At 43.8% G+C, this 22,634-nt stretch overlaps 1 protein-coding gene across 2 annotated transcripts in view; it reads left to right on the top strand.

Moving 5' to 3' along the window:
• odad2 (outer dynein arm docking complex subunit 2) overlaps positions 1 to 22,634 on the top strand; it is a 271,432-nt gene that overhangs the window by 13,786 nt on the left and 235,012 nt on the right. For both annotated transcript variants that reach the window (XM_080217382.1, XM_080217373.1), the window contains exon 3: positions 9,443 to 9,603. In XM_080217382.1, the coding sequence (XP_080073508.1) occupies positions 9,443 to 9,603 (161 nt within the window). The remainder of the gene's footprint in view (positions 1 to 9,442; positions 9,604 to 22,634) is intronic.

Here is a 22,634-nt window from a genome sequence, read left to right as displayed (position 1 = left end):
TGGTTTCTTCCACAGTCCAAAAGACTGGTAAGGTGCATTGGCCATGCTAAATTTTCCCTCAGTGTACCCAAACAGGCACCGGACTGTAGCAACTAGGGGATTTTCATAGTAACTTCACTGCAGTGTTAATGTAAACCAACTTGTGACACTAATAAATAAACTAAACTGAACAGTTGGAAAGGCCACATCCGAGTCAAATAGGGTATGTTTAAACAAGAGAAGAACTGGACTGCAGTACGTTATATAGAATATGAGTCAGAAGAGGAATCTGAGATAAATCAATTGAATAATGTTAAAAGGAGTAAATCAGATCCTGCTGGAACATTACCTTCGGTTAATGGTGACCATTAAGCTTGGAAATAGATAACGGTACTTCTGTCACCATCTTAGGGAAGCAAACATTTAAATACCTTCAAGGCAGAGTTCAATCCCTTAAGTAATTCAGCAATTAGCTTAGTCTTACATTAAGGGGGAAATCCTGAAAATTTTGGGAACTACATCTGCATCAGTAACTTAGCAGCAGCAGTCTACTCAACTGCCGATCATTGTTGCAAAATGGCAAGAGCCTATTCTCAGGGGACGAGATTGGTGACGTCAAGTAAAGCTAAATTGGTGAGACATCTTTGATTTATTTGATTTGATTTGTTATTATCACATATATTAGCCTACAATGAAAAGCATTGTTTCTTGCGTGCTGTACAGAAAAAAGCATGCCATTCATAGAGTAGGAAATGAAAGAGTGCAGAATGTAGTGTTACAATCATAGGTAGGGTGAAGAAAAAGATCAACTTAGTGCAAGGTGGATCCATTCAAAAGTCTGGTGGCAGCAGAGAAGAAGCTGTTCTTGAGTCGGTTGGCATCTTTCTCCTAGTGGAAGAAGGTAGAAGAGAGGTGCGTGGGGTCCTTAATTATGCTGGCTGCTTTGCCGTGGCAGTGGGAAGTGTAGACAGAGTTAACGGATGGGAGGCTGCTTTGCGTGATGAGTTGGGCTACAGTCATGACCTTTGTAATTTCTTGCAGTCTTGGGCAAAGCAGGAGCCATACCAAGCTGTGATACAACCAGAAAGAATGTTTCTATGGTGATCTGTAAAAGTTGGTGAGAGTCGTAGCTGATATGCCAAATTTCCTTCATGTCTTGAGAAGGTACCAAGGTCGGTGGGCTTTCTTAACTATATGGTCAGCATGGGGGGACCAAGACAGGTTGTTGGTGATCTTCACCTAAAAACTTGAAGCTCTCGACCCTTTCTACTTTGTCCCCGTTGATGTGGACAGTGACATGCTGCTCTACGCTTTCTCCTCTATGCTTCCTGAAGTCGATGACAATCTCCTTTGCTTTTTTGACATTGAGGGAGAGATTATTGTCACCGCACCAGTTCACCAGATTCTCTATCTCATTCCTGTACTCTGCCTCTTCATTCTTTGAGATTCGACCCAATACGATGGTGTTGTCAGCAAACTTGAAAATCAAGTTGGAGGGGGATTTGGCCACACAATCATGGGTGTATAAGGAGTATAGTAGCGGGCTGAGAACATAGCCTTTTGGGGCACCAGTGTTGAGGATTATTGTGGAGGAGGTGTTGCTGCCTATCCTTGTGGTGAAGGATCCTCTTGGGGAGAGTGATCATTGTATGGTGGAGTTTCTGGTGCAGATGGAGGAGGAGAAAGTGGGTTCCCGGACACGCGTCCTCTGTTTGAATAGAGGGGAGTACGGTAGGATGAGAGAAGAATTGGCAAATGTGGACTGGGGGAGCACGTTGGAGGGAGGGTCTGTTGAGGAGCAGTGGAGGATCTTTAAGGAGATCTTTCTTGGTGCTCAGCGGAAATTTATTCCGATGGTCAAAAAAGATAGTAGGAAGAGAGGTAATAAGCCGTGGATAACGAAGGAGGTGAAGGAAAGTGTTAAATTAAAAGCGGAGGAATTTAGAGTAGCTAAGAGTAGTGGGCGAGAAGAGGATTGGGAGAGGTTTAAATGTCAACAAAGATTGACAAAGAAGTTGATAAAGAAGGGTAGGAGAAACTATGAAGCTGGGCTAGCGCTTAATATAAAAAAGGATAGCAAGAGTTTTTATAAATATATAAAAAGGAAGAGGCTGGCTAGGGTGAATGTTGGTCCTTTAGAGGATGAGAAAGGGGACCTAGTGGTAGGGGATGAGGATATGGCTAAGGTATTGAATAACTTTTTTGTTTCTGTCTTCACGGAGGAGGACGTGAATAATTTGCCGGGTGTTAGCGATGGAAAGGTGGTAGGACTGGAGGGTCTTAATGACATTACTGTTACTAGAGAGGCGGTGCTCGACAGACTGGAGGGGCTGATTGTGGACAAGTCCCCAGGACCGGATGGAATGCATCCAAGGGTTCTGAAAGAAATGGCGGAGGTGATAGTGGATGCCTTGGTGGTTATTTTCCAGACGTCGCTGGATTCCGGGGAAGTGCCGGATGATTGGAAAACGGCTAATGTTACGCCGTTGTTTAAGAAGGGTGCCAGGCAAAAGGCGGGGAATTATAGGCCGGTTAGTTTAACGTCTGTGGTAGGTAAAATGTTAGAATCTGTCATTAAGGAGGAAATTGCGAGGCATCTTGAAGGGAATTGCTTGATAGAGCAGACGCAGCACGGTTTCATTAAAGGGAAGTCGTGTCTGACAAATTTACTGGAGTTCTATGAGGATGTGTCTAGGGCGGTGGATAGAGGAGAGCCGGTGGATGTGGTCTTTCTAGATTTTCAGAAGGCGTTTGACAAAGTACCTCACAAGAGGTTATTGCAGAAGGTCGAGGGACATGGAGTTGGGGGTAGGGTGTTAGCATGGATAGAGGATTGGTTGTCAAATAGGAGGCAGAGAGTGGGGGTCAATGGGTGCTATTCGGATTGGCGGATGGTGACTAGTGGAGTGCCCCAGGGGTCGGTGCTGGGGCCTCAGCTTTTTACCATTTATATAGATGATCTGGAGGAGGGAACCGAGTGTAGGGTGTCGAAATTTGCTGATGACACCAAGATTGGGGGAACGGCAAATTGTGCGGAGGGTGTGGAGAGTCTGCAGAAGGATCTAGATAGGCTGGGCGAATGGGCCAGGAAATGGCAAATGGAATTTAATGTTGGCAAGTGTGAGGTGGTCCACTTTGGTAGGAAGAATGGTAGGAAGGACTATTACTTACGGGGTGAAAAACTGCAGCAGGCGACGGTGCAGAGGGACCTCGGGGTCCTTGTGCATGAGTCGCAAAAACCCAGCTTGCAGGTGCAGCAGGTGGTCAGGAAGGCAAATGGGATGCTGGCCTTCATAGCGAGGGGGATTGAATATAAAAGTAGGGAGGTCTTGCTGCAGCTGTATAGGGCATTGGTGAGGCCGCAGCTGGAGTACTGTGTGCAGTTTTGGGCGCCGCACCTGCGCAAAGATATTTTGGCCTTGGAGGGAGTGCAGAGGAGGTTTACTAGGCTGATACCGGAGTTGAGGGGGTTGAGCTATGAGGAGAGGCTGAATAAACTGGGCTTGTACTTGTTAGAGGTTAGAAGAATGAGGGGAGATCTCATTGAGACGTATAAGATGATGAATGGGATGGATAGGATAGAGGTGGAGAGACTCTTCCCGCTCAAAAAAGACAGTAGGACTCGGGGGCACAGCCTCAACATAAAAGGGGGGTGGTTTAGAACGGAGTTGAGGAGGAACTTCTTCACTCAAAGGGTGGTGAATCTCTGGAATTCTCTGCCCGTTGAAGTGGTGGAGGCTGCCTTGCTAAATATTTTTAAGACGCGGGTTGATGGGTTTTTGATAAGAGAGGGGATTAAGGGTTATGGGGAGAAAGCAGGAAAGTGGAACTGAGCAGCGACAGATCAGCCATGATCTTATTGAATGGCGGGGCAGGCTCGAAGGGCTAGATGGCCTACTCCTGCTCCTATTTCTTATGTTCTTATGTTTTTATGTTCTTACTGATTGTGATCTGTGCATTAGGAAGTTCAGGATCCAGTCACGGAAGGAGGAGTCGAGACCCAGACCACAGAGTTTCAAGATGAGTTTTGTAGGAACAATGGCGTTGAAGGCTGAGCTGTAATCAATAAATAGGAGTCTGACATAGGTGTCTTTGTTATCTAGGTGTTCCAAAGTTGAATGCAGGGCCAGGGAGATGGCGTCTGCTGTGGACCTGTTGTGGCAGTAGGCGAACTGTAGTGGATCCAGGCAGTCCGGGAGGCTGGAACTGATTTGTGCCATAACTAGCCTTTTGAAGCACTTCAAAATGATGGATGTCAGATGACAGTCATTAAAGCATGCTGCCTGGCATTTCTTTGGTACTGGAATGATGGTTGTTTTCTTGAAGCAGATAGGGACCTCAGATTGTTGTATAGAAAGGTTGACGATGTCTGCGAATACCCCCGCCAGTTGGTCTGCACAGGATCTGAATGCCCATCCAGGTACCCCCATCTGGGCCAGTCACTTTCCATGGGTCGACCTTTGACAAAGCTGTTCTGACATCTGCAATGTTGACCTCAGATACAGGTACTGAAAATATCTTCAGTGTATCTGATGGTAGTTCACAAGAAGTTCTAAAAAAACCCCAAAATTTCAGGGAGTTGAGGCTAAAATTTACATCAATTCTGATGCTATCCCAATTTTTTTTTAGAGCTCTCTCAGTGCCTTATGCTTAACGTCAAAAAGTCAGGATATAACTTATAGATGTTTGGAAGAATTTGGAATCATAAGGCCAATACAGTCTTTTTGAATGGACTGCCCCCATCATACCTATACTAAAATCAGAATGCACTGTCCACATTTGTGGAGACTACAAATTCACTATCAATCAAGCACAATCCCGCTGGACAGAAATCCAATCTCAAAACTTGAGAATCTTTTATGCAAAGTAAGCAGGACGTCTAACATGCAAAACTAGTCATGAATCGTGCTTGTCAACAACTAGAATCGGATGAGATTCAAGAAAATTTGTTCTGATTAACGTCCATAAGAGTTTTTTCAATATACCCGTTAATCTTTTGATGTGTCTTCAGCATGCACTATTTTTCAATGCACTGTGAAAAGTTTATTATAAGACATATCCAAAGTTGCGGTAGACCTAAATGACGTTTTACTAATAGGCATTTCCCCAGAAGAGCATTTGGCAAACTTCGAAGAAGTGCTCAAGAGATTCATAGAGCATGAGATTTAAAAGAGGAAAGTGTGCTTTTTGGGCCAATAAAGTCACTTATCTTGGATTTAAAGTTGATGTCAAGGGGCTACATTCGTTTGAAGAAAAAGTAAAAACTGTAAAGAAAGCACCAGCACCTAGAAACGTCAGGACTGAATTTTTTTTTGGGCGTAGTTAATTATGACAGATTTATACCAAATTTATCAACATTACTGGCACGATTACACTTAAACATAAATCAACATTAGTATTGGAGTGAATCACAACTTAGTTTGGAACAAGTTAAATTTGCTTTACAACCTTTAGATTTATTGGTCCATTTCAACCGAAAAAAAGAAATAATTTTAATAAGTGATGCTTCACCAGTAGGCATAGGTGTAGTTTTGTTTCATAGAATTGAAGATAGTGTAGAACAGCCCATCACTTTTGCATTAAGAACGTTAATGACAAGAGAAAATACTCCCAAATTGAGAAAGTTGAAAGTTTAAAAATTCCACCAGTATGTTTACGGGCACCACTTTGTGATCATTACCAATCACAAGCAAAGACAAACCTTTTCTTCCTATTGCATCAGCCAGAGTCCAATGGTGGGCTTTACATCTAGCAGTCTACAACTATGTGCTCCAACATAAGCCTAGTACCAAAATATCAAATGCAGATGTTCTAAGTCATCTTACTCTGCCTTGAACAACATCACCACCAGCAATACTACAAGAAATAGTGTTAGCCCTCAACCTCTTGGATACCCTGCCATGTCATCAAAGCAAATCTGGAATATCAGAGACCCAGCCCTGTCCAGAGTAAGGCGGATGGCTTTTCATGGATGGCACTTCGACTTGTTGGACAAATTTGGACCTTTCTAACTCCACAAAGACAAATTAAACTGTGAGGATAGAGTGAACTGTGGGAGCCAAGAGTAGTGGTTCCTAGCCCAGCAAGAGGAACATTCTGACAAGGATTACACAACTCACCCAGATCAGACTAAAATGAAAATGCTCACAAGAAGTTATCTTCGGTGGCCAGGCATTGATAAAGATATTGAGAATCTGGTAAAGTATTGTGATAAATGCCAATCACAACAAACACGACCTCTTTCAGCTCACTTGCACCCATGCGAGTGGCCTGGCTGACCTTGCGCATATTGCTGGTCCTTTTATGGGCATTATGTTCCTAATCATTATTGATGCCCATTCCAAATGGCTCAGCATTCATGAAATTAAAACAATAATCCGCAACGAATGAAAAACTACAACACACTTTTGCTGTGCATGGCCTGCCAGAAGTTTTGGATTCTGGTAACGGAACTGCCATTACAGGAGCAGAATTTCAGCATTTTATGAAAAACAATGGAACAGAACATTTGTGTACAACACCTTATCAACCAGCCTCAAATGACTTAGTAGAAAGAGCTGTCCAGACTTTCATGTCTGTGATTAAAAAAAACAGCCTGGCACACCATTACGATTGAAGCTTGCTGAATTCTTCCTAACTTAACATAGATACTAGAAACAGGAGTAAACCATTCAGCCCATTGAGCCTACTCTACCATTCATTATGATCATGGCTGATCATCAAATTCAATATCCTGATTCCGCACCACCCACCTCCCCCAACCATATACCTTGATCCCTTTAATCCAAAGAGCTATGTCTAATTTCTTCTTGAAATCACACAACGTTTTGTTCTCAACTATTTTTTGTGATTGTGATTTCCACACATTCATTACCCTCTAAGTGAAGAAATTTCTCCTCACCTCAGCTCTAAAAGGTTTACCCCCTTGGCAGCATGGTGGCACAGTGGTTAGCACTGTTACCTTACAGTGCCAGGGACCTGAGTTTAATTCCTGCCTTAGATAATTGACTGTGTGGAGTCTGCACAATCTCCCTGTTTCTGTGTAGGTTTCCTCCACGTGCTCCAGTTTCTTTCCATAGTCTGAAAGACATGCTGGTTAGGTGCTAAATGCTCTCTCAGCATATCTGAACAGGTGCCAGAGTATGGTGACTTGGGAATTTTCACAATAACTTCATTGCAGTATTAACGTAAGCCTACTTGTGGCACTAATAAATAAAGTTAAACTTAAAAACTAGTTCTGGACACATCCATCATTGGGAACCATAATTCTGAATCAACCATGTCTAACCATGTTAGAATTTTCTAAGTTTCTATGAGATCCCCTCCCACTCTTTTAAACTCCAATGAATACAATCCTAACCAACTTACTCTATCCCCATATGACAGACCTGTGATGCCAGGAACCAGCCTGGTAAACCTTCACTCTCCTTCCTCTATAGCAAGGACATCATTAGATAAGAACACCAAAACTGCACACAATACTCCAAATGTGGCCTCACCAATGCCCTATAAAATTGCCATAAAACTTCACTATTCCTATATTCAAATCCCCCTCACTATGAAGGCCAACATACCATTTGCCTTTTTTACTGCCTACTGCACCTGTGCACTTACTTTCAGCCACTGAAGCATGATGACATAAGGTGTTGCTGAATATCCACCTTTCTCAACTTACATCCATTCAAGTAATAATCTGGCATCCTATTATTACTGCCAAAGTGGATAACCTCACACTGACAGGACAACACCACACATTACTACTAAGACTTGACTTGGTGTTTACAAATTTGGCAGTGAAGGTGGAAATGAAACCAGGTATACAAAATGGATATCATGATACTGTTAAGGGTGATAGGCCTTAGTATTTGTTAGGAACTTTAAATTTGGTCCAGCCTGGGTCCCCAGGAAAATCATAATGAAGAGGCCCGGTTCCCTATTTGATTGACATTCAAGGAAGAAAAGTAAGGAAATATGTTGCCCACATGAGAAAAAGAGAAACAGAGATGTTTCTGAATGTTTGTATCATATATCAACATTCTTTCAATAGTGCTAGTTTCAGTGGGACCGTTTATTTTAGAGAAAGGGATTTGTGTTATTCCCATGGGTATCTGGAACAGATGCCTGCACTCTTGGACCTCCTGCAACTGTAAAACAATTAAGCGCTACTCAAGACATTGCAGTAATGTTCCACTTGTTAGGCCAGGAATGAATACACCAGATCCTCACAGTAACACTCCATTCTCACAATTAAATTTGTCTTTGGAGTTAGAAAAGTTTGAATTGTTCCAACAGGTCAAAGTGCTATCCATAGAAAACCATCTGCTTTACTCTGGACAGGGCTGTGTCCAATTCTAGATGTGCTTTGATGATACCAGCAACATATCCAAGATGTTGAAGGCTAACACTATTTCTTGTGTTGGTGGTGATATTGTTTGAGGCAGAGGAAAATGGCTTGGAGCAGCTGCATTTGATATTTTGGTACTTGGTTTATGTTGGAGTATGTAGTTGTATGCTGCTAGAAGTAAAGCCCACCATTGGACCCTGACTGATGCAATAGGAGAAACAGGTTCGCCAATTGAGCAGAACCAGCCAGGAGGGAGTTGAGATGTTCTCGGAGGAGTGGGAAATCTCCAGATGGACTGAAGTTTTGAAAGACTATTCTGTATCATCCAAACATTTTATAAGATCATTTTATTGTCTATTTGTGTAAATAATTGACTCTTCATAAATTTGTAAAGAGCTTAAAATGTGGAGGCAGATGTTGTAGCGCAATAGAGCAGGAGATCTTTTAGTGCAGTAAAGTGTGATACATGGTAGTACAATGCAAGTTCAGGAGCCAGAGTGGCAGTTCTGTGGAGATGGAGTATGAGTCCAAGCTTGTATTGCAGTGGTTGAAGGTCAGCAATTGGAGATTGGTGGTTGAGATCGGCAGTTGATTCTCCAGAGTTATGGTGGTCTTTGTTGTCCTCTCTTGTAAATAGCACTTTCTGAATAAATAAATCAATTACTTTCTCCTGCTAAGTAATTGCAGAGCCTTGCAATTATTACAATGGCCAAAACAATTTTGCCATAATTTATGGGTTATTGATGCACCATTTTTTCCACTGCCTTTTCCCGGTATCTTTTTCTAGCTGATAATCTGCTTCTATACCTGGTTTATTTTCATTTTTTGAGCTAGTTGCCAAGGGTACATAACAGTGCTTATAGTTAATGTAGGTGATGGACTTTGATACATAAAAACTGGATCTTTATTGATGTTTTCAAATCATACCTAACCATTTTAACAATCTAATAGCAGCAATTATCTGGAAACAATTCTGTAGTTTTCACAAAGTATTAACTGCTATTGTTTTAAATCCTCTGACATTAGTAGTACTCATTGCCCAATTAGATTGTGAGTTGGATGAAAAAAGATACACAATCTGCAACTTTTTATTTTAATTTCCTTCTTTTGTCATCACAGCAAAAACACTGTTGTGTCAAAAGAAAATATAGATGGAAATCCCTTGATGACTTTTGATGCTTCTACTCGTGTCATCAAAGTGTTCACTTTCAACCAGCTAGCCAAACTGCTAGAAGTAGCTCAGAAGGACAAACTGAAGGAAACACAAGCTTGTCTGGAAGGTCAGTTCTATTTAATAGCTTCCAAGTTGCAGAAGGGATATTATGTTCTATCTTATTTATACATGTCTATGTAATCCTTTTGGAAGTATTTATTTTTGAAATCTAAGCCTCACTTGATGTTTTGGCACTAATCGAGGTAGTAAGCTTCTAAAAATGTTTTGCAAAAATTAAGTGTTATCTTGAAAATTCTGGCCATGATAATCATATTTGTAGGTGTGGGATTTGGGGTGAGGACTGCCCATTTTTAAGAGTACTGGTCAGGTGACCCTTGGGCAATTAGTTTCCCCAGTGTCAGACCCTATTAGGCAGCCTTTGACCTAACTGGTACAAGGTGAAGCTGATTGGTTCTGGGTTCTCCCTGAACTGAAAGGGAGAACCGTGGTTCCCTCAAGGGTTATGTACTGATGAAGGTACAGCTGAGGAACCATTATGCAGAAATGTTACCATATGTAGTGAAAGACAACTGCCCTGCATTATTTGGACACTCCAGGTTATAGGCTGGAAGACTCGAACAAGAGTTTACAAGACATTTTGGAAAATTATAAGGGTGTCTTTCGAGGAACCCTTGGAGAGATGAAGGGTGTCAAGGTTAAACTATGGCTGAAGCCAAATACTTGTCTAAGAAGCTTAAAGGCACATCCGATTCCATATGCTATTATGCCTAAGGCGGGGACTGAATTGGAATGGCTGGTGGATCTGGGGGCATTGGAACCAGCAACCACCAGCCAATGAGCACTCTCAGTTTTTCCAGTCATGAGATCACATGGATCAGTGAGAATCTGTGGGAATTTTAAAGTGATGGTGAACCCAGCCGTGTGCATGGGCCAATACCCACTTTCTCTCATAGAGGACCTATTTAGTGGCCTGGCATTGGGAAATAAATTCTCCAAAATGGAACTATTGCAGGCCTATTTGCAGATGGGGGTCATGAAGGAGTCACATCCGCTACTAACACAGGGGCCTGTTCTGTTACGAGCGACATCTGTTTGGCATCACATCAGCTCTGGCTTTGTTTCAGAGGCCCATGGACCAAACTTGAGTGGACTGAGAGGAATCCAGTGTTACCTGGACAGTATCTTCATCATGGGTTGGACAGAGGAGGAGTATTTGAAGAACTTGGAGAATACCTTAAAGCGTTGCATGAGCATAGCCTACAAGGACCCCATTGAATACTTGAGTCATGTAGTTAACAGCAATGCGTTACACAAGGTGTCCAAAAAATGGAGGCCATCGTGAAGGCCCCAGGACCAGACAATGAGTCCCAATTGAGGTCGGTTTTGGAACTTATAATTGCTACAGCAAGTTCGTTCCAGATCTGGCGATGGTGTAGAAAAGATCCACCGGTTGCTAGGTAAGGGATAGCCATGGAAATGAACAAAAGAACGTGAGGAGGCCTTCCTGGTGGTAAAGCAGGCTTTGAGGAGATTGGAAGTGCTAGTTCACTTCAACCCAAAGTTACCTGAAAGCTTGTATGCGACGTCTTGTCCTATGTGGTTGGGGCTGTCCTGTCTCATATCATGCTAAACGGGGAGGAAAGATCAATAGCATTTGCTTCTAGATCAAAGCTGAGTAAAAGTAGGCTTAGGTGGAAAAAGAAGACTTGGGCATTGTCTTTGGTGTCAAGTAGTTTTATCACTTTGTATATGTCACTAACCGTACTTCTGACAGACTGTAGACTGGTGAAATCCATTAGGACCGTACACTGGGATATTGTCCACGGTGGCAGCTTGATTTGCAAAGGTGGGCTTTGATGCTGTCAGCCTAGCCATAAGAGAACCGGTACCGTCAGTCAGAGGAACACAACAATGCGGTTGGTCTGTCAAGGCTACCTTGGCCTGGAGATAAAGATGCTCCCGGCTGGAATCTCAAAATTATATACTTCACACAGGAAGATAAATTTCCAGTAACTGCTAACCAGGTGTGGAATGCCACCTGGAACAAACAGATTATAAGCCAAACATTAGACCTAGTCCTAAGAGGAAGCTAGTTCTAGAAACCATCCAGAGTTTTGGCTGTATATGTTCCGTAAATGGGAGTTTTCTGTTTTGGATGAATGTTTAATATGGGGTATGAGAGTCATCAATCCCATCATTAAGAGGAAAGTTGCTGCAACAAATGCACCAAAGGCACCTGAGGGTAGTCCGAATTGAAAGAAGTAGCAGGAAGCTATTTTCGGTGGCTGAATGTTGATGCACAAATTGCAGTAAAGTCGGGATCGTGTGAATGACCCAAATCACCATGGCAGCGAATCTAAATTGACTTTGCTGGGCCAGTAAAAAGATAGATTCAGTGGGAGTAAATGCTTACTCCAAGTAGCTGGAGGTTGTGGCTATGAAGCCCATGATGGCAGAGTCAATGATAGACAAACGTGATGAAATGTTTGCCCTGTTTGGTAATCTGGAACAAGTGGTCAGCAACAATGGACCCCAGTTTGTAGCAGAAGATTTAGCTGTGTATATGAAGCACCACAGAATCAGAATGAAGTTGTCATCGTTTCACTTGGTGATGAATGGTCTGGTGGAATGATTTTTTAGACCTTGAAATAATCTCTGAAGTTGTCGCAAGGGGAGCGGTCATCAGGGTGGCAGATAAATAAATTTCTGAGTATGTAGCACAATATGCCACATGTGACAATCCAGTGCTCGCCATCCTCATAGCTGTTCAACCGGAAATTGAGAACCACGTTTAATCTGCTGTGGCAGTAGGCAACGCAAATTGTGTTTGGACGGAACCAAGAGGGACAGCTAGCCAGAAGAGCAGAAAGTGTGAAGTTGGGTGTGATCCTCCTATCCTGTTACACTGATTTTTTTTGGCGGGCTGGGAGACTCTAGCACTGCATAGTGTATGCAGCACTTAATTCTAATATAATTCCAATGCAATTAGCGGGCCCAGGACTGAAATCCCACCAGCATTCCCCCCCCCCCCCACCTCACCACCCCAGCGGGGTTTACAGTAGTTCCTCACTTGTGCGGAGCTGGAAACCCAGCCCCACTGGAGTGAAGGGGAGGCAATTGAAGCCCCCCAGATGGTTGGGTGCCAGGGGTGCCTCCTGTGCTTTGCCACCTTGGAAGTGCCAACCTAGGCTCCCTGGCATTGTCCAAGGGGCAAAATGCCAATGTCCAAGGGGCCTGTTGACACTACCCATTAGGCATGTGGCAGTGCCAAGGGGACAGGGCCTAATGGGGGCAGAGTCTGATGAGGGTCAGGGCCTCTGCGGGGGTCAGGGGGAAAAGGGGCAATCAGTGAGAGTCAGGGGTCCTGCTGCTACTTCGCACTCGGGCTGATTGACAGAGGATGATGACCAGCGATCGGGGCTGGCCATCAGATGGAGCCTGGTCATCCTGCTGGGTGGGTCGGAGTGGCAGAGGGTCAGGGAGGTCGGAACTGCTGAGTGGGGAGGGGATCGGGAGATGGGGGACAGGATCGTGGGGTGGCGGGGATCAGGAAATGGGGGGAGGGGAGGATGGAGGGGATGCAGGAATCAGGAGATCAGGACTGGCCCAGGCATGTTTGATGGTTGCACAGCTGGCGTTGCGGGGGGTCACATTTGGGAGGCCGGCAAATGGGGGACACTGCGCATGTGCCGATCTCAGCACCGATAGCGCCTGCGCATGTGCAGTGGCCCACTCAGCTTTATGTTCTAGGCCCCTCCAGCGGGGATAGGCTGCACCCCAGCTTTTCAGAGTGATTCACACTGGTGCACTCAGCAGGTATAAGGTGTGGGAGATTCATTTTTAAACTCCCTTTGAAAAAACCTGTGTGATTTACTCTAGTTTTCATGCAAATTCGACACTTAGAATTTTTTTGTGAAAATCGCCCCCGAAGACTTTTCAGAGAGGGGGATTTGCTTTGATTAGGAATTATACTTCTGGAGAGAAGTGGTTATCAGCTACCATTGCACAAATGGGACCTTTGTCCTATGCAATACATGATGAGGAGATGCCAGTGTTGGACTGGAGTGGGCACAGTAAGAAATCTCACAACACCAGGTTAAAGACCAACTGGTTTATTTGGAAATATGAGCAGCACTCTGAAAGCTCATGATTCCAAATAAACCTGTTGGACTTTAACCTGGTGTTGTGAGACTTCTTACTCTACATAATATAGATCAGGAATGAGTTGATTTGGAAAAGACATGCGGACCAGTTGGTTGCAGCACTGTATCAGAGGCGGGAAGCCCCTCAAATGATTGAACCATTCATGTTGGCCCTGAAGTTGAGTACAGTTCTCTTTTGCAAATGGCCTGCAGTGCTTTGTGGATGCTCATTTTTGAATTCCTAGTTCTGTTTAATCCCATTTAGTTCAGTGATTGTGCCACACAGCACAATGGAGGCTATTCTCAGTGTAAAGACAGGATTTTGTCTCCATAAGGGACATGCATGGTCATTTATACCAAAGGTGAGCGTTTTTGTGGAAATTCAGAAGTTATTCCACCTTAGTAGTCGTCCACAAGGTTGCTTCGGGAGGAGACAATTCACAAGGCTTGTACTCGTTAGAGTTTAGAAGAATGAGGGGAGATCTCATTGAGACGTATAAGATGATGAATGGGATGGATAGGATAGAGGTGGAGAGACTCTTCCCGCTCAAAAAAGACAGTAGGACTAGGGGGCACAGCCTCAAGATAAAGGGGAGGCGGTTTAGAACGGAGTTGAGGAGGAACTTCTTCACTCAAAGGGTGGTGAATCTCTGGAATTCTCTGCCCGTTGAAGTGGTGGAGGCTGCCTCGCTAAATATTTTTAAGAAGCGGGTTGATGGGTTCTTGATAAGAGAGGGGATTAAGGGTTATGGGGAGAGGGCGGGAAAGTGGAACTGAGCCACGACAGATCAGCCATGATCTTATTGAATGGCGGGGCAGGCTCGAAGGGCTAGATGGCCTACTCCTGCTCCTATTTCTTATGTTCTTATGTTCTTATAATTTGTTACAGTGCAGAAGGAAGCCTTTGGTCCAGCATGTCTGCACCAGATCTCGGAATGAACATTTCATCGAGTGCCATTCTCTTGCCTACTTCCTGTAACATGCACATGGTTTATTTTCGAATAATCATCTAATTCACACTTGAGTATTTCAAATTGGAGCAGCCTCTACTGTGCCGAGGCAATGCATTCCAGACCCTAGCCACTCACTATGTTTAAAGTCTTTTCTCATGTTGTTTTTGCTTCTTTTGCCAATAACTTTAAATCTGTGCCCGCTCATTCTCAATCCTTTCATGACTGGGAATAGTTTCTCCCCATAGTCCCAGAGTATGTATATATATATATAAGAACATAAGAAATAGGAGCAGGAGTAGGCCATCTAGCCCTTTGAGCCTGCCCCGCCATTCAATAAGATCATGGCTGATCTGAAGTGGCTCAGTTCCACTTCCCCGCTTTCTCCCCATCACCCGTAATTCCCTTGCCTGCCAAAAACCTATCTACCTGTGTCTTAAATATATTTAGCGAGGTAGCCTCCACCACTTCAACGGGCAGAGAATTCCAAAGATTCACCACCCTTTGAGTGAAGAAGTTCCTCCTCAACTCCGTTCTAAACTGCTCCCCCCTTATCTTGAGGCTGTGCCCTCTGGTCTGCTGTCCTTTCTGAGTGGGAAGAATCTCTCTACCTCATATATGTATGTGTGTGTATAAATGTATCTATTTATATCAGCATAGTTAATTTATAAAATCTTTAAACGGGACAAATGCTTTTCTATGATTGAAGCCATTGCTGATAATGACCGGCACACCAAAAGCTTCTTGGCATTCAGAGCAGCCACAATCTTGTTACCCCTGAAGAAACGTTAACAGCCCTGTGCTTGCAGGGACCAAAATCCAAAAGGATTCTACCAAAGGTAGGCTTTGGCCAATGGAGATGGCCCATCTCCGAGGACAAAGGACCCTGAAACTTCTGGTAAATTTATCAATTGAGGAATGGATGCAACACTGACCATCTCAAGAATCCAGACCAGAATCCTTTGTCAAAACTAAGGAGAAGAAGTAGGGTTTCTCCCCACAACCCCTGCCAAACTACTGGAAACTGTTACGTTGCTTTATGAAGCTAAAAGAGTCAGCCTGCCAGCTTTCATCAACCAAACAGCAGCAGAACCAGAGATCTATCCAGGTTTAAATTGCCTGGCCCTCATCTACAGTGTTTCAGTGAGAACTTCTGAACTTCTGTACCAGTGCCTACAACAAGATTAATTCATCTGTGTGTGCTTTTCCCATCATGCAAGTCATTGCTACCGGAAAAGAGAATCACCTAGTATTAGCTTCAGCCTCTCTGAAGGAATACACAATTGGACTTTTGATTCAGGACTCATGTGAAATACTTCAAGGCGATTCGCTCAAAAAAATTCGAAGTGTCAAATTTGTGTGAAAACATGAGTAGATCCCGCTGTTCTTTTCAGTGGGAGTTTCAAAATGAATCTCCTACATTCTGTGCATCAGAGTGCACTGGCTTGAATTGCGCAGAAAATCAGTTGACAGGGCTTATTCTAGCTGGAGAGGCTGGCAGCATGCACAGTGGCCCATACTGCTGGCCTCCCAATTGCTGGCCAGTCTGATCATTGGCCAGCCCTGTGACTCCTGCATCATCGCTGCCTCAGTGACATTCCCATGGCTGGGTTGCTGGTTCCTGCCCACTGAACATGTCTGGGCCAGCCTCGACCCGATGCCTGGTAGGCAGTTCCAAGGTGACCCCTGGCATTGCCACTTTATCCCCTTGGACAGTGCTAGGAGGCCAGGCTGGCACTGCCAAGCAGGCAATGCCTAAAAGGCAGCCCCCACCTTAACCCCGACCTCTTGGAGGGCTTTGATGGCCCCCTTTTACTACAACAGGATCAGGCCACCAGCTTCTTATAAGTGGGGAGCTATTGTAAACCCAGCTGTCAATGAAACACTCCTGGAGATGGGAGAGAGGCTAGCGGGCTGGGAGACTTCAGTTCACGGGCCCGCTAATTAGATTTAAATCAGTATTACCATAAATTATACAGCTCCGCACTGATTTTCTGATGTGTGGTTGACGGCACCGGTGGTCAGAGATGTGCAGAGGTGTGGAGCCCAACAGGGAGCCCGTGAAAGGGTCTCTGCTTGAGTCCCCTGGCCCACTGTACTGCTTTAACAGTCAGTGAGCTGGGAGAACTCCCCACCCCACCCCAACAATTCTTATTTTGTCTGTGGTCTTTGCCCTGAATCTCTTGCTGTTCCATATTCCCCTTTTATTGTATGAATGTATCACGGGTTATAAAGCAACACCCCTCCCTGTGCTTTAGGTGCAAACAAAGAACAAACAAAAGTACAGTGCAGGAACAGGCCTTTCAGCACGCACCGCCCCCCCCTTCGCAAGCCCAGCTAATCATGACACCCTAACTAAACTAAAAAATCTTTAGCCTTTAATCGGACCGTACCCTCTATTCCCTCCCTATTCATGTACCCATCTCGATGCCTCTTAAGTGCTGCTAATGCACTTGCTTCCACTACCTCCTCTGACAGTGCATTCCAGGCACCTACCACTCTCTGCATAAAAAACACAGGTCTACTCTCAGCCTCCATCTTTTTAGTGGAAACAGTCCCAGTTTATTCGACCTCTACTCATAGTCACTGCTCTCAAGACCAGGCAACATCCTGGTGAACCTTCTTTGCACTCTTTCCAAAACTTCCACATTCATTTCGGTAGTGTAGCAATCAGAATTGCCCGCAATACTCCACTTGAGGCCTAATCCAAGGTTTTATAAAGCTTTAACTTGATTTCCCAACTCCTGTACTCAGTTCCCCGGCTGATGAAGGCAAGCATACCATATGCCTTCTTAATCACCTTGGCCACCCGTGTTGCCACTTTTAGGAAACTATGGACCTGTATGCCCAGATGTTAATGTTACTCAGGGTTTGGCCATTTACAGTATAATGCATACCTAAATTTGATCCTCCAAAATGCATAATCTCGTATTTGTCATTTCTGTGCTTGAGTCTCCAATCTACCTACATCATGTTGTATCCTCTCACAATTCACTATTAGCAACTCCACCAATCTTCATGTCATCTGCCAACTTACTAATCAGAGCATCCACATTTTCTTCCAGATCATTTATATATACAACAAACAGAGGTCAGCACTGATCCCTGTGGAACACCACTAGCTACAGATCTCCATTCTGAAAAACACCCTTCCACCGCTACACTCTGTCTCCTATGACCAAGCCAGTTATGTATCCATCGAGCCAGCCCACCCTGAATCCCATGTGATTTTAGTTTTTGTACCAGTAATGTACGTAAATATAAACTAACACTCTACCTATCTCAAATTTTCTGTGGGGTTGTCAATAGAAGATTGGATCATTCCAAAATGAAGAGTTGGAAAAATATGCCATCACATTACTAAGGAGGAAAACAAAAATCAGAAATATCTTTTAGTTAACAGATGGGTGGTGAAGGGAGAAATTAGGACTATTTTAAATTAAAACCCCTCTCATTATAATAAAAATTGGGAGCTCAAGTCTGAGATCAACCCAGTTTGAATTTGGCCAGAAACCAAGTTAGGAGCTGAGCCAAATCTGATATAAAAAGATCAACTGGAAGTAAAGAGGAAAATTGGTGGCTGGAACTAATTTTAAAACAAAAGTAACTTACCTCAGCAAATTCCTTTTCCCTAAAACTAAGAAAATGGCCATGGTTTATGCCCAGATGTTTATTCAGCAAGGGAATTGAAACAATGGCTGGAATTTTCTGGCCATTCTCACTGGCGGGAGCTTCTGGTCCTGATGATGGCGAATCCCCATTGTGCCATTCCTGGTGGTGTCAGATGTACAGACCAGGAAACCCCGTTGACAAAAGTGGAACTAGAAGGTCCTGCCCCGTCCAATGGTGGGCCACCTCTGCTGGTACAAAACATGCCATGGGGGTGTGGAAAATCCCACCCATTGAATCTTTTGCAGTCCTTAGCACAGAACAATTGAACACTGAAACAAGGGAGGGCCACCTCTGTTGGTACGAAACATGCCGGGGGTTGGGGGGTGGGGTGTGGAAAATCCCACCCATTGAATCTTTGGCCGATCTTAGCACAGAACAATTGAACACTGTAACTAGGGAGGAACAGTTAAAATTGTATGGCAAAATCAAAAGAAGTGAATTGATCCATTCATTGGTAGAATATTTAGATCTCATTTTACGTGTAGCGCAGTTAAATATGGATGGAGTTCAATCATGACTCCAATTCTTCTACCCTGGTCAATTTAAAGCTAGAAAAGCTCAGATTACAGCTCATATTTCAGGAGAAGGAAAGAGGAAGCAAGCAAGATAACCTGAAAGGGAAAAAGAATTCCAGCTCTGAAATTAAATTGAAAATTGAGCTAGTAGCTCAAAGGGAGAGGGAGAAAGCAGACAATTTGAAGTGGCAAGGGAAAATCTCTCTCTACCCAGTATGACCCAGTAGCACCCCTTATCTCTCTAACCTAGAATCATTCTCCTGAGACCTTCAGGTGTACGAGGTTCATTTGAATTTGAAGAGACTGATGTGGAGTCGTGTTTTGCCACTTTGGAGATAATAGTAGGACAGCTAAGATGGCCATCAGATATCTGGACATTTTTAAATTCAAGGGCAGTTGTCAGGAAGAGTCCAAGAGATCTATTCCATGCTGCCTCCTGATAGGTCCCTGAATTATCAACAGACTAAGGTTGCCATCCTAAGTGCTTACGAGTTAGTCCCAGCGGCATGCTACCAGCAAATCTGGGATCCTCGTAAGAAGTCAACCCAAATCTACATTGAGTTTGAATTGCAATTGACCAATGACTAAGATCCCTAAAAATCCCATGCACTCATAACGGGTTGCATGAGTTAGTACTGTTGGAGGAATTCAAAAATCCGCTGGCATGCTTTTTTGGGAGAAATTCAAACTTTCAATGCACTTCTCAATATGTTAAGGAAAGGGCTTAGGAGAGCGATGAGGGAGTATGAGAAGTCCTTGGCAGGTCGGATAAAAGAAAACCCCAATGCTTTTTATTTACTCTTTTGTGAGAAATAAAAGAATGACCAGGGTAAGGTTAGGGCCAGTCAAGGATAGTAGTGGGAACTTGTGCGTGGAGTTAGAAGAGATAGGTGAGGTGTTGAATGAATACTTTTCTTCAGCGTTCACTAAGGAGAGAGGCCATGTTTTTGAGGATGAGTGTGTGATACAGGCTGATAGGATGGAGGAGGTAGATGTTCTGAGAGAAGATGTATTTGCAATTTTGAAAAACCTGAGGGTCGATAAGTCCCCTGGGCCAGATGGGATACATCGTAGGATACTTTGGGAGGTAAGGGATGAGATTGCGGAGCCTTTAGCTTTGGTCTTTGGATCCTCACTGTTCACAGAGCACTGGAGAGTGGCGAATGTTGTTCCTCACTTCAAGAAAGGAAATAGGAATGACCCTGGTAATTATAGGCCAGCTTACTTCGGTGGTCGGTAAATTCATGGAAAGGGTCCTGAGAGATAGGATTTATGACCATTTGGACAGATGCAGTTTAAGCTGGGATAGTCAGCATGGTTTCGAGAAGGGTAGGTCCTGCCTCACAAATTTGATTGAATTCTTTGAGCAGGTAACTAAGTGTGTAGACGAAGGTAGAGCAGTTGATGCCGCATATATGGATTTTAGTAAGAGGTTGGAAAGGTTCTCCATTGTAGGCTCATGAAGAAGATAAGGAGGTGTGGGATAGATGGAAATTTGGCTGATTGGATAAGTAACTGGCTGTCTCATAGAAAACAGAGGGTGGTGGTGGAAGGACCCCACAGGGATCAGTGCTGGGTCCTCTGCTATTTGTGATTTTTATCAATGACTTGGAAGAGGGGGCTGAAGGGTGAGTTAGTAAATTTGCTGATGACACCAAAATTGGTGGAGTAGTGGATGAGATGGAGGGCTGTTGCAGGCTGCAAAGGGACATTGATAGGATGTAGAGCTGGGCCGACAAGGGGCAGATGGAGTTTAATCCTGATAAGTGCAAGGTCATTCATTTTGGTAGGATAAACTTGAATGCGGATTACAGGGTCAACGGCAGGGTTCTGAGGAATGTGGAGGAACAGAGAGATCTTAGGGTTCATATTCACAGATCTCTGAAGGTTGCCACTCAAGTGGAAAGAGCCGTGAAGAAGACTTAAAGTGTGTTAGCATTTATTAACAGGGAGTTTGAGTTTAAGAGCCATGGGGTTAAGCTGCAACTATACTGGACGTTGGTGAGACCTCATTTGGAATGTTGTGTTCTGTTCTGGTCACCTCACTATAAGAAGGGTGTGAAAGCATTTGAGAGAGTGCTGTTGTAAAATCAGTCTGTTTTAACCCTTATACGGTGGACAAATAACTTTGAGTAGACGTCTTATTAGTACAAACAATATTTATTTAAACCCACACAATCAATAATCACCCACCCGACCAACAATAAGTTACCTTACAGAAAATGCTAGAATTCAAGTACAATACAAGACCTTGACTTAACTTTGCGTGACTGACAAGTACCCAAACAGATATTGGCCTTTATCTCTGCACTGGTCTTGGTAGTTGTCTGCGTAGTCTGGTCCTTTGGTCTAGTCTGGCACTCTGGATCTGATCTTCTTTCTTTCCTTCCTTCTCAGGTGTGGTGGCTCTCCATCGTTGTAGCTCGTTCGTGGAGCCAGAGAGAGAGAGAGATTCCTGGTTGTGCAGCACACTTTATACCCCGTTTGGTTTCACACCCCTTTTTTGGCCATTGCCAATCAATCGATCAGGACCTGATCGATAAGAGTCCAATCAGGTGCTATCACACCGATCTCTGGGTGTGTCCTCCAGCGGCCATGCCTGTAGGTGTTGTAGGCACATAGGGGCACCGTGAATCCTTATTTAGGAGGAAGGTATGTGACCTATGTCTGGCACACAACCCAGTGTGACCAGAATGTCTCTTTCATCCTGGAGATGGCCCATATCCTGTGTATTCACTCATCAGGGTTGCAGCCTGTTTGTCTGTCTTTAACCTGCAGCCTGTTGGTTTAGTTTCTTGCCCAGTTGTCCCAGAGTGCTTTACAAAACGCCATTTTAGATGGCCTGTTTGGCTACAGTGCAGAGGAGATTTACCAGGATGCTGCCTGGTTTGGAGGGTAGGTCTGATGAGGAAAGGTTGAAGGAGCTGGGGCTTTTCTCTTTAGAGCGGAGGAGGATGAGAGGCGACTTAATAGAGGTTTATAAGATGATGAGGGGAATAGATGGAGTGGACGTGCAGAGACTATTTCCTCGGGTGGATGTAGCTGTTACCAGGGGCATAACTATAAGGTTCATGGTGGGAGATACAGGAGGGATGTCCGAGGTAGATTCTTCACTCAGAGAGTGGTTGGGGTGTGGAATACACTTCCTGCTGTGATAATGGAGTCGGACACTTTGGGAACTTTCAAGCGGTTATTGGATAGGAACATAGAGCATACCAGAATGATAGGGAGTGGGATAGCTTGATCTTGGGTTTGGACATAGCTCGGCACAACATTGAGGGCTGTAGGGCCTGTACTGTGCTGTACTGTTCTATGTTCTATGATTTGAGTATTCAAATTTCTGATACAATTGCTATCTGCTTCTAATTTTTCATTTTGTTTCAAAATTTGTTGCTTTTTCCCAAGTGGAACTTTTCAGTTTTCCTTTCTGAACTACTTTTCTCTTTGGTTAATGTCTTAACAAATTCCCCTAACTCTTCTATGTTTTCTGTTTGCTCAATCAAAGCATATACAGCCCTAATGATTTTTCCACAAATGTGTGATTTGTAGAACATAAATTCTCCCTTGCATGCATCAGTCTTAGTTTTTTGAAAAACTTGTGACATTAGTTATTATCTATAAATCAATCACAACCAAATATCTTTTTCTGATACATTTGCTTGAGGGATTCACTGCCATTTCCAATTTGATGATTTCAGAGGATATTCTACCATGTCTGAACTGGTTCATCTCTTAGTACGTGTTATTTTTAAACCTTTAACTCAGGCGCTCCCACGAGACACCAATGTTAGTGGATTTCTTACAGTTTCAGTCAAAACACTGGACAATAATGACAGCAGTAACCTCCAGTTTAATCTG

Source organism: Carcharhinus amblyrhynchos, chromosome 2 (genome assembly GCF_965287045.1).
Source record: "Carcharhinus amblyrhynchos chromosome 2, sCarAmb.v2.hapA, whole genome shotgun sequence".
Classification (NCBI taxonomy): Eukaryota; Metazoa; Chordata; class Chondrichthyes; order Carcharhiniformes; family Carcharhinidae; genus Carcharhinus; species Carcharhinus amblyrhynchos.
This window is presented reverse-complemented; position numbering and strand designations above follow the sequence as displayed.